The sequence below is a fragment of the Xyrauchen texanus genome, chromosome 20, assembly GCF_025860055.1.
Source record: "Xyrauchen texanus isolate HMW12.3.18 chromosome 20, RBS_HiC_50CHRs, whole genome shotgun sequence".
Taxonomy (NCBI): Eukaryota; Metazoa; Chordata; class Actinopteri; order Cypriniformes; family Catostomidae; genus Xyrauchen; species Xyrauchen texanus.
In genome coordinates, this window is record NC_068295.1 from 36221258 (window position 1) to 36233603 (window position 12346).

The window sequence follows — 12346 nt, forward strand, 5'->3', positions numbered from 1 at the left end:
TCCTTTGCTGTTGTTCTGGGATTGATTTCCCAAGGATGAACCAGACTTATTTTCCAAGCTGCTTAAAGCAACAGTTAATTTAGTGCATGTAAACTTCTGACCCACTGGAATTTGATGCTACTCCCAAAAATAGTAAAGAGTAGGTGGCGCAGCTGTAAATACCTGAAGAACTGAGACCTGGGAATCCCAAAATGTTGAATCAAATTTTCAAAGCATCTAAACACTACACACTAACCAAGTGTATTTACCTCCCTCACAATCCACTCTGACCAGCAGAAAGGAGACTTACTAACACATAATTTTGGGTTCAGCCATATGCTCAAGGCAACATTTAAATAAATGTCCGATTTAAACACTCTGGACACTTTTGACCATACCGAGTGAAAATGCAAGGTAACGGTGTAATTTAACTTCCAATTAGTTTGATAGAAAGGCTTTGCAATGGTGAAATGGGGCAAGAACTTCCTGTTCAATACAAGTCCAATGAGGGGCTCTCTCAGGTGGAAGTGACCACAAACTCTTGTGTAGGCCTAGCCCACCATTGTCAATCGGCCTATGCAACTTACTGCAATGTAATCAGGGACGTTTACCATTCCAAATGAAGGACTTTGCTATGTTATCAAATTGCTTGAAATAAGAGAGGGGGGACATCAACTGGGAGAGATTGTAGCAGGTAGATGAATTACGGAATACAATTAATTTTAATAACATTAACCTTCCCAATCATAGATAAATGTAATGAAGCCCACCTGCCCACATCGCTCGAAAAACTCTTTATTAAAGGGTCAAAATTAACTAACAAAATCACAAAACACAATTTTGCAAGTAATAAAATACCCAAATACTTAATGCTCAGTTTGGGACACTGGAAGGCGCCCAGCAGAAAAGCCGTTACCGGGAAGTACGCTGTCAGAGCCAACGCTTCCGATTTAGACCAATTGAGTCTGTATCCTGAGAACTTAGAAAAGGAATTATTAATTCTGTGGAGGCAAGGCATAGATCTAGTAGTGTCGGAGACGAATAATAAAATATAATCTGGGTAAAGCAAAAGTTTATGTGCCACACCTCACGCCGCCACCCCTGTAAAATCATCCTCCTTTCTTATCATGGTTCCAACATATTTTTTTAAATAAAAGAGAACCAGAGCATTTTCTAAATGATTTGTGTCATAATTGTGCAGCCCTACTACTCAATTCCAAGTCTGCTCACAATTCAATTAGCTAAATTTTTTCTTTAATCAATGTGTGCTTGACTGTCTCTTTTGTATTTGTGACTATCGGGCCTTGGCAGACATCCAATGCTTGTTAGTTTAAGAAACTGAAAACCTTCAGCCACCTACATACTGTTCATGTCTAACTCGCCTAGGCCAAGGCCTGTAAGTTGATGCAAAAACTGTAACAATTCGTTTTTCTATTGGAGCAATTCAAACTTTAAGTACCACCTTCACGTTTGTGTTAGTCCACAATATGCATATTACAGGCAAGTTGACTTGTCAAACTACACTTATCAAGAGCAGGCAGTACAGCCACAGAATAATGAGTAATTCCCACAGGATGTGTTATTGCGTTCAAAAGCAGATGGATGGAGCACAAATGAATGGAAAGCAGGGGTCTTGACAAATGTTTTCTGAAACACTTATTACTTGACACAGTGTCTTAAAACAGCGCACTTATGGCACGAGACATGAAGCAATGGCTAAAGACATTCTTCTGCATTTTTTGTGTACACCAACAATTAAAAAAACAAATGGTGCAAATGGAAGGAACAAATATATCCTGTGTGAACTGGGGCTGTCAAATAAAAATTAGTAATTGGAATATTCGTCGAATTTAAGGAAAAAAATTCAGATTTGAATGCTAAAACTGTGCATTCGAATTTTGAATGTGTGCCAAGCACTGACGATGAATTCAGATCGATTGCATTCTTGTGCGGTGTATACTGTGGAATGAGTTGAAGTGTAAAAGCATGTGAACTCCCTATTGAAACCTTTACCCCCCTCATTTTACTTTAGGCTTAACATTTGAGAATACGGATGACTAAAACTTTATTTTATGCTTTATTTTCTTTCTAAGCAAATATTGATATTAAATAGCATGTCATTAATTTGATTAAAACGTTTATTAACTTGACAGCCCTACTAAATTTGAATATTTTCCCAGAGTATATAAAGGATACTGATTTTGGTTTCACTATACAAGAGGGTTATTTTCATTAATATTAGTTAACATCATTAGTTAAAAGGATAATTTAGCCAAAAATGAAAATTCTCTCATGATTTATTCACCCTCATGCCACCACAAAAGTGTATGACTTTCTTCTGCTGAACACAAACGTAGAAGAATATTTCAGCACTGTAGGTCCATTGTCGGTCCAATCACATAAAGGCAGCATTAAAGTAATCCATAAGACTCCGATGTTTAATCAATGTCTTCTGAAGTGATTCAATCAGTTTTGGGTGAGAACAGACCAAAATATAACTACTTTTTTCACTATAAATCATGGCATCAGCAGTCTCCATGGTGAACATGATTTCAAGCTTGATTACACTTCCCATAGCACCATCTAGTGCTCTGCACATGCATCAAGCACTGGGAAGTGTAATAAAACTTAAAATCAAGATTGTGCCTAAAGACTAATGGTAAGATGTACAGTGAAAAATTCATGATATTTTTGTCTGACCCAAAATCGATTAATTCACTTCAGAAGACATGGATTAAACCACTGGAGTCCTCTAGATTACTTTTATGCTTGAAAATTGGGTCACCATTCACATGCATTGTATGGAACAACGGACATCATACCCTCATCAAATTATCCTTATTCCACTGAAGAATGTCATACGAGTTTGAGACAGCATAAGGGTGTGAAAATTATGAGAGAATTATCCTTTTGGGGTGAAATATTCCTTTAATGTAAACTGTTGCCAGTAATGCATGTGTATATTCTGTAAACGTTATTTAATCTCTTATGTTCTGAGTCTGCCTTGTATGTGGCAATCTGCTTAGTTTTTCAGGGTTGAGGGTCCTCACTCCCTGTTGCTGCTTAACACTCAAGGACGGCACACACATACCAGCAGTATCCTCCTTTCCCATGGAAGCTCATGTATTTGTACTCGAGAGTAAAATAGTTTCCACACTTTTTGACCAATGAATTTTCCAGTCATTTGTGATTTTGATTCAGACTGATTTGCAAATTAATCAGAATGATGCGAATCGGTATGAACAAGTTAAGGAAAGAACAATTCACTCACAAATCAGAACTCTATCATTTGCAAGATAGTTTTCATAAACAAACTCTGCACAAGAGCAATATCTACCAGATTAAATAGCATAGTTCAGATAACATTTTCAAACATACCAACCATCCCTGAATGGATGTTATAAAGTGAAAACACCTTTTATACTGGTCTCATGTTGATCAGAAAGTACTTAAGTGTCTGTTTTACTCACATCAGGAAGGGCCGTAGTAACAACACCCTCATACACTGTATTGTCAATGTCGTCTGTTCCTCTTGGAGCCACTTTCACATCAACCGCACATTCTTTTCCCTGATATCACAAGCAGTTATAGTACAGAAATTAGAACATCTGAAATAAACATCAAAAACAATCTGGGATTTTAGCACATGAAATATACAAGGACTCACCAGATTTTTCAATGCAGTAAAATGCACTTTAACCCCAGGCACCAGATTTGATCTCTTTCCAATAAAGGCATCAAAGACAAACGAAAATTTCTTCAGATCCTCCCGTTCAATGAATCCACAGTTATTCTGAGGGTCAATGAACAAAACAGTTCTGTATATTGTTTGATATTCAAGAAAGTGATTTTTATGCAAGAAAACTTATTTCAAAAACTTTCAATGATCCGTCATTCATTCATTGAAAAAACAAAAGTGAGAGAGAAATTTTAAATAGTGAATGATTTTGAAAAATAATGGGTTAAAAAATTTGGTATTAAACAAAACACATTATCTTAAATGTTTTATGCACAATTGATAGTTGCTACCCTTGATGCGGATATATTGATATATTGTGAATTTATTCCCAGCTGAAGGGGTTGCTTGACAGTAGTGGTAGACCGATGTATTGGTTTTAATCTGTGCCGATAGTTGATTTGTGGAATTATCGGTTATCGGGAAAAAAAAAACTGTCGATAGTTGATGTTTTTTCTTCATTTCAAACTAAGAGTCCCCGGTGTGTTTCGAGACTGTTTATACTCAAAAGTCTGGCGTTATGCATCAAATCTTCAAAATCTGTTTTCTGGTTGTTATTGGGATTTTGATTAAACACAAAACTGCATCTGGAATTTCATTCATTTTGGACTCTTTGTCCTTGCCCGCCACAGTAAAAGAGAGAATAAATTTTTTTTATATACATTCTATATAAATCAATTAAAATCTATTGGTCAACTAATCAGTTATCGGCTTTTCCCACCACCTTTGTTATCTGTAAAAACCACTATAGGTCGACTTCTACTTAACAGCATCCAACATTCACAATATAGCACAGTTTCTTGTCATTTACTGCTTATATAATATATTATGAGCAAATGTACTTACACCAATAAATGAAATGACTCCCAATGAGCGTCCACGGGGAGTGCTGAAAAAAAAAAAAGAATTATTTCAACATTCTCTCCTTAACGGTTTGAATTTCTCAAAAACACAAACTTTTTACCCAAAAGGTAGAGACACAATGAATTTCTCTAAAGATACAAATCAGGAGTATGACAATGGATTTACTTTGCTGAAATATTCTTGAACATTGCCAACTTTGATGCCATCGTCTTGGAAGGTTCGATCTTGGTGTCTTTCGATGTCTCGGATGGTGGTGGTGGTACTGGACCTGGTCCCAGGAAATCTTGTGGCTGTGCCGCAAACCCTCCTCTGTCTCCAAATGCATGATTCCCCTTATTTATGTGAAACAAAAATAACACTTAGTTCTATAGGATCTTATTTTGATACTGATGCATGAAGAATCAGCAGTAAACAATAAATTACTAAGAAACGATAACCTTTTTAAAAAAAAAACATTTTTACTATTATTAATATTTTAATAAAAGGTAAAGAATCAAAAGAGTAGATATCTCAATATGTATGTCATAATAGAGAGCAATGGAGAATAGACTCATGGGTCTTTATACCCATCAATGTGTATACATCAGCAAATATAAGCATCATGTGGACAGTATCCAAGAGGAAATTAGGCCATGTCACCTAGGTATGGACTATCAGATCTAATTACAACTTGTGTTTAAACAAACCTGTCTGTAATAACTTGATCAGTCTGTGTTTTCAGCACATGAGCAGCTTCAAACATTCACTTTGCAGAGTGCAGTACATGCAGACTGTATATTTATTGAATTATTTGCTGTTTAATAATCACACTAGGACATGTCACAATTTCAATTTGATTAATTGTCCATTTGAGTGTAAGGAGTAACATCACAGGCTCAAAATGATGCCATGTGTCAGTCAAACTGTGCGCTGTACCGGATTAAGTCGGTGCCCGGAACTGCAGAAACAATGGTATCGTTACATATTTTTTATTTTAGAATCAACTTGGTACTGAAGTACCGGTACTTTTGACAACACTAGTTGTCAGTTGAGGGTGCTACTTTGCAACTGTTGTGCAAGACAACCATGAGAAGACTCACTGCTGCTCTTGTGCTCTGTGACAGTCTCAAAGGTATCTTTGGAGGGTGGGGTTTTAGAAAGCGGGGGCATGTCAAATTCGAAATTCTAGAACAGCTAAAATAACATACAGCACCATTAATAATCTGCAGCAACAAGGGATGGGCATGAGTATTCGAGTACTCAGATGTGACAGCAATGATCAATCATGAAAATGATGGTCGATGGTGATCATGCATAATGTGACTTTTCACTTAATTCAAAATGTATTGACAATTACCTGACAACTAAACACAAACGTGTCAAAGAGTGAACTTATTTTTAACTGAGGGGTACAGTGATTGTCAGAAACATCTCATAGCAACCAAACTGATTTTTGGCGCTGCAATGCTATCTTTACGATAATCAAAACAAAGAGTGTATTACTAAAATTAACTGCGTTTTGAACACCTGTCTCTGCAAAACGTTTGCTAAACATGTTTTATTATCCTTTTAACGTAAGAAATTTGACTCAGAAATGATATTATTTAATAAAATGAATATTTGTCACTGACTGTAAACCTCTTTGCCCCGGGTGCCGAAATGTATGACGTAACACACACCTGCATCTCAACGAAATGGGAGTTGAAGATTTCAGCTCGAGTTTCCAAGTTAGATGTCCGATATAAAGTGTCATTCCGTTGCACTTTCCCCAGTTAAAGGTGGAAATTCGGACTCTCGGAGTTGAATGGAACGCTTCATGAATCATCACAGCAACAATACAGAACATCGCGGCTTTCCCCACAGGAGCGAACACTTGGGGAGACACACACATACACGCACCATGCACGTGTGGCAGAGGACTCAACGCGATGAAGCAGCACATATACAGCTGGCGAGTGTTTCAAACAGCTAGACAGAGTGCAGCTAAATGGAACAGAATGCAGAATGAGTCTTCAAAACTGAACAACTTAACACGCATATTAAAATGCAATGGTTATGGCGTTTCCTGTTATTTGAAAAAAGATGGTGCAAACAGTCACTAAAAAAAACTGGAGCGCACTTAGTAAGATTAGGAAGGAAGAACAGACAGACACACGCTACACATATTCCTCCACTGACTTGAGCAGCGAATCTTCACAAAGTGCATCCGGAAAATATTCACAGCGCTTCACTTTTTCCACATTTTGTTATGTTACAGCCTTATTCCAAAATGGAATAATTCCATGGGGTGTAGTTCTACAAACTACACCCCATAATGACAACGTGAAGAAGTTTGTTTGAAATCTTTGCAAATTTATTAAAAATTAAAAAACAGAAATAAAAATAAAAAATCACATGTATATTCACAGCCTTTGCTCAATACTTTGTTGAAGCACCTTTGGCACCAATTACAGCCTCAAGTCTTTTTGAGTATGATGCTACAAGCTTGGCACACCTATATTCTTCTTTGCAGGACCTCTCAAGCTCCATCAGGTTGGATGGGGAGCGTCGGTGCACAGCCATTTTCAGATCTCTCCAGAGATGTTCAATCGTGTTCAAGTCTGGGCTCTGGCTGGGCCACTCAAGGACATTCACAGAGTTGTCCCATAGCCACTCCTTTGTTATCTTGGCTGTGTGCTTAGGGTCATTGTCCTGTTGGAAGATGAACCTTCGCCCCAGTCTGAGGTCCAGAGTGCTCTGGAGCAGGTTTTCATCAAAGATGTCTCTGTACATTGCTGCATTCATCTTTCCCTCGATCCTGACTAGTCTCCCGGTTCCTGCCGCTGAAAAACATCCCCACAGCATGATGCTGCCACCAACATGCTTCACTGTAGGGATGGTATTGGCCAGGTGATGAGCGGTGCCTCAACGGATCAGGCCAAAGTGTTCAATCTTTGTTTCATCAGACCAGAGAATTTTGTTTCTCATGGTCTGAGAGTCCTTCAAGTGCCTTTTGGCAAACTCCAGGTGGGCTGTCACGTGCCTTTTACTGAGGAGTGGCTTCCGTCTGGCCACTCTACCATACAGGCCTGATTGGTGGAGTGCTGCAGAGATGGTTGTTCTTCTGGAAGGTTCTGCTCTCTCCACAGAGAAATGCTGGAGCTCATCGGGTTCTTGGTCACCTCCCTGACTGTTTGGCCGGGCGGCCAGCTCTAAGAAGAGTACTGGTGGTTCCAAACTTCTTCCATTTACGGATGATGGAGGACACTGTGCTCATTGGGACCTTCAATGCTGCAGAAATCTTTCTGTACCCTTCCCCAGATCTGTGCCTCCCAAAGACAATCCTGTCTCGGAGGTCTACAGACAATTCCTTGGACTTCATGGCTTAGTTTGTGCTCTGACATGCACTGTTAACTGTGGAAACTTATATAGACAGGTGTGTGTGTCTTTCCGGAGTCCTGGTGGCGTAGTGGCTAAAGCACAGGGCTGTTAATCAGAAGATCACTGGCACTTAACTCCAGGTTGCTCCGGGGGGATTGTCCCTGTAATAATTGCACTGTAAGTCGCTTTGGATAAAAGCGTCTGCCAAATGCATAAATGTAAATCATGTCCAATCAACTGAATTTACCACTGGTGGACTCCAATCAACTGAATTTACCACAGGTGGACTCCAATCAACTTGTAGAAACATCTCAAGGATGATCAGTGGAAACAGGATGCACCTGAGCTCAATTTTGAGTGTCATGGCAAAGGCTGTGAATACTTATGTACATGTGATTTTTTTTATTTTATTTATTAAAGATTTCAAACAAACTTTTTTCATGTTGTCATTATGGGGTATTGTTTGTAGGAAAATAATGAATTTAATCCATTGTGGAATAAGGCTGTAACATAACAAAATGTGGAAAAATCAACCCCAACTTCAGTGAGTAGCGACATTTGACATAATTTCAGAGATAGCGGCGAATGAAGAGCATAAAACGGAGCTGGGTTTTGTGAAACATAACACAAATGTTTAATTTAGGGCTGGGAAATTTAAGACATTAATTTCTGCAATTAATAGTTGACGGTTTAACAGCTTAAAAAAATACTGCAATTAATGCAGTATACACATTTTTTTCACTTCCTGTTTTACTCCACTTCCTGTGGCTTAAATGGCCAAATATAAATTTTCATGAGGTGCACTCTTGACTCGACTGCACATCCTAGCACAGAAACTGATTGTGTGGATCAGTACCCATTTCTTCATTATGCGCGACGCACGTCACAGGCATAATAAACACAGGAGTGGATTTAGGAGTGGATGGCGACTTCACCCGCAAGTGGTGAGCCAGGTTTGGGAGAGACGGTCATCTGAATCAGTGTCAAAAATTAAACCATGCGAGAGACTGAACGGCAGCCAGAGAAAATAATAGTTTTTAGATTTTAAAATTCAGCATTAAATGTTTTATATCTATATGTATATTGTCTTATTATGCATTGTCAATGCACAATTACGTTTATTTTGCCAATAAAGCTTGATATGAATTTAATCTGCCCTTTTGATCCTATTATTTGAACATTTTCACATGAAAATATTTAACTATTTAAAATAAATGACTAACCAATTTCTTGCAAGTTCTTTGAGACAAATTATAAAGTTAATATATTATATTTATTCTTTATTTGTTTTACTGCACCATGTATCATGATTAATTGCAATTAATCACAGAATACTGTGTGAAAACTGCTATTATTTGATCCACGGGACAAACCAGTGCACAACCACTGCTCATGACGAACTACTGATAGTTGATCTTTTTGAGCAGTGCTGCAGCACAGAGCCACGCAGGTAAAAGCGTTTGCTTTGCTTTGAGTGGATGACAGCCAACGGTTTCTTTAAGTATTATTGGTTTCAGAACAAAAGCCTACTTGGTGTAAATAAATAGACAATGCTGAGATTATCAACCTATCACTTCTTAAGACATGGATTTAACCACTGGAGTCTTATATATTACTTTTATGCTGCTTTTATCTGTTTTTTGGAGCTTCAAATTTCTGATCACCATTCACTTGCCATTGTATGGACCTACAGAGGGGAGATATTCTTAAAAAATCTTTATTTATGTTCAGCAGAAGAAAAAGTCATACAAATCTAGGATGGCATGAGGGTGAGTAAATTATGAGAATTTCCATTTTTGGAAAGAGATTTTGCAAAACTCTAATACATAATAATTTTATACAATATGTAACAGGGGGTCCCTGCTTAATCTCTCTAACCACTAAGAGCTCATTGGCCGGAACAAAAGTTGAAGACCCCTCATATAGATATTTATATATAGAAGGATTGCACCAATAACTAATAAGATAGCAAACTAGGTTGAGACACAGACACAAATCTCAGATAATAAATAAGGTCGTCAAAAACTTACATGAACACTCACTGATTGCATAAAATGTGGGTCTCTTGGGCCAAACCGCTCCATCGGGTCAAATCCAGGGCTCATCATGGGGAAACCTGGTCTATCGTCGAACTCTGGTGAACAAACACCCGCGGGAACACGCTCAAACTCAGGCCGCAAGAAGTTCGGTGGTCTAGCCCGAAACTCAGGTGGACAGAAGTCTGGAGGACAGAAGTCTGGAGGACAGAAGTCTGGAGGACGGAAACGCGGCCCGCACTCATACTCCAGAGAGTCAAAGCGCGGATCAGCATCATTAAACGGCGGCAGGCGGAATCCGGGTCTGTCGGGGAAATCCAGCGGGTGTAAATGCTCATCGTGTATCATCTGTTCGCGCATCATGAACTCGGGAGGTTCATTCATAAAATGTCTTTGATCTGCCATGTTATCCATCATCCTCATTCTCGAGGGCTGCGGTCCGAAGTCGTGAGGGGGCCCAGTAAACCTCTGCCCCGGTGGACCCATCCGGTGACGAGGAGTGGGACCGTGAATCCCGCCGCGACGGGGAGGTGGCCTGAGCCAGCACTCTTTAGATAGCGGAGGAGCGGGTGCTGCAGAACGCACCCCATGCTGAGGTCCAGGTCCTGGAAGTTGAGCATTTTGAATTCCTTTTCCACGTTTTGTACGATTTTCCCCCATTTTGTTAAAGTTTGCGGCTGCTGGTCAGTGACGTCCGATAGCCCCAAGCGGGCCAGATGATCCGTCTCACAACCACGTTAGTTTAGCATGCGGATATTGCGCTTTTTTCACGAATAAAATCAATTCTCAATGCAAATCCTAAAGTTGTTTTTATTTAATTGGAAACGAAGATGATAATTTAACGTTCAAAATCATCGTACAATGGTACGGACTCACTTCACCATGAACAACACAAGCTTAGAATCAACGCAAATGGCTAACGGATGTGACGTAATACTTTCAAAATAAGAGTTCATCAACTGGTTTATAATTTTGTTTAGATTTTTTATTATTATTTATTTGTTTTGTCTGGAAAAATAATTTATGTATGGCTGTTGAAGACATTATTTTTATTGTAAATAGAAGATACAATAATTGAACACACACATAAAACTTTACAAATTTGACAGTTTACAACATTTAGAAAATCTGTTAACTTTAAAGGTGTTCTGTAACAAAGCTTGTCTCTTTAATACAGTCACTTAAATTAATTAATAATGGGAAAAGCATATCTATTGTAAAATATTATGAATCTGTTTTTTGTGTGTGTGTGTGTGTGTGTGAGCGTGTATTTATCACTTTGTGGGGACCAAATGTCCCCATAAGGATAGTAAAACCCGAAATTTTTTACCTTGTGGGGACATTTTGTCGGTCCCCATGAGGAAAACAGCTTATAAATCATACTAAATTATGTTTTTTGAAAATGTAAAAATGCAGAAAGTTTTCTGTGAGGGTTAGGTTTAGGGGTAGGGTTAGGTTTAGGGGATAGAATATAAAGTTTGTACAGTATAAAAACCATTATGTCTATGGAAAGTCCCCATAAAACATGGAAACACAACATGTGTGTGTGTGTGTGTGTGTGTGTGTGTGTGTGTGTGTGTGTGTGTGTTTTAATTTATTTATTATTCTTCCTTACATTTTGTTTAGATTCTCACTTGGGATGGTAACTCAACCTGGGTAATAACAGAGATGGACCACTGGTATTAAAATGAATTCAACAACAATGTCCGTCCACTTTTCAGCCACTTGTGTTCCGGAAGTATATTTCCCAGTCATAGGCTTTTCATAAAATCCAGCATTACAGAGTTGTAAATCATGAAACACAGCAACAAGCTCCAAGGTGAATAACAACATTGCAAACTTTGTTTCAAGGCAAAGAAGTATTGAAACAAATCGGCCAAAAAGACAAAGGTACAAGCAGAGGCGTCATGCACATTCAGACAGAGGGGACACATGCCCCCTTAGATTTTTGTGCCAAGAGGATTTGAAAGGATTATTTGGACTTCTAATAATTAAATTAAATGACTATTGCATGTGGCAGAAATCTTTATTCACATGTCAAAATGCTGTCAGTCCAAGTCCAATCGAGTCCCATGTTTAACTATATGGGGCATCCCATGGCTACTTCAAATAATGTGGATGGTCGAGCACCAAGGGGAACGCGCAGTATTATGCTAATAAAACTAATTAATTGCATCAACTTCAGTGCAGTTAACTTTTGCCAACTATGTCTGATCTCTGTGGAACAGTCAATCAGTTTTCTCATAGTCGAATATATATAGATTGTTATGTTTTTGTTTGCTCAGTTGCTGTTCATTTACTTTGGTGCTAAAATGCATTTGACAGATTTTGCTGTGTCTTTACACTCTCTTCATGTTTAAAGAAAGCAGCTGCCTATTATCTTATTTCAGTG

The 12346-nt window shown here is 38.4% G+C and overlaps 1 protein-coding gene across 19 annotated transcripts in view; it reads right to left on the reverse strand.

The window, feature by feature from the left end:
- Nucleotides 1-12346, reverse strand: part of LOC127660519 (uncharacterized) — a 114844-nt gene that overhangs the window by 24681 nt on the left and 77817 nt on the right. For 6 of the 19 annotated variants that reach the window (XM_052150807.1, XM_052150818.1, XM_052150820.1 and 3 more), the window contains one exon: nt 3450-3548. The exons of 7 other annotated variants lie outside the window; for them this stretch is intronic. In XM_052150807.1, the coding sequence (XP_052006767.1) occupies nt 3450-3548 (99 nt within the window). Of the gene's footprint in view, nt 1-3449; nt 3549-3646; nt 3773-4561; nt 4605-4744; nt 4912-9948; nt 10855-12346 lie in introns of those variants that run through there. 6 more of the 19 variants (XM_052150805.1, XM_052150804.1, XM_052150801.1 and 3 more) reach the window with 3 other exon arrangements.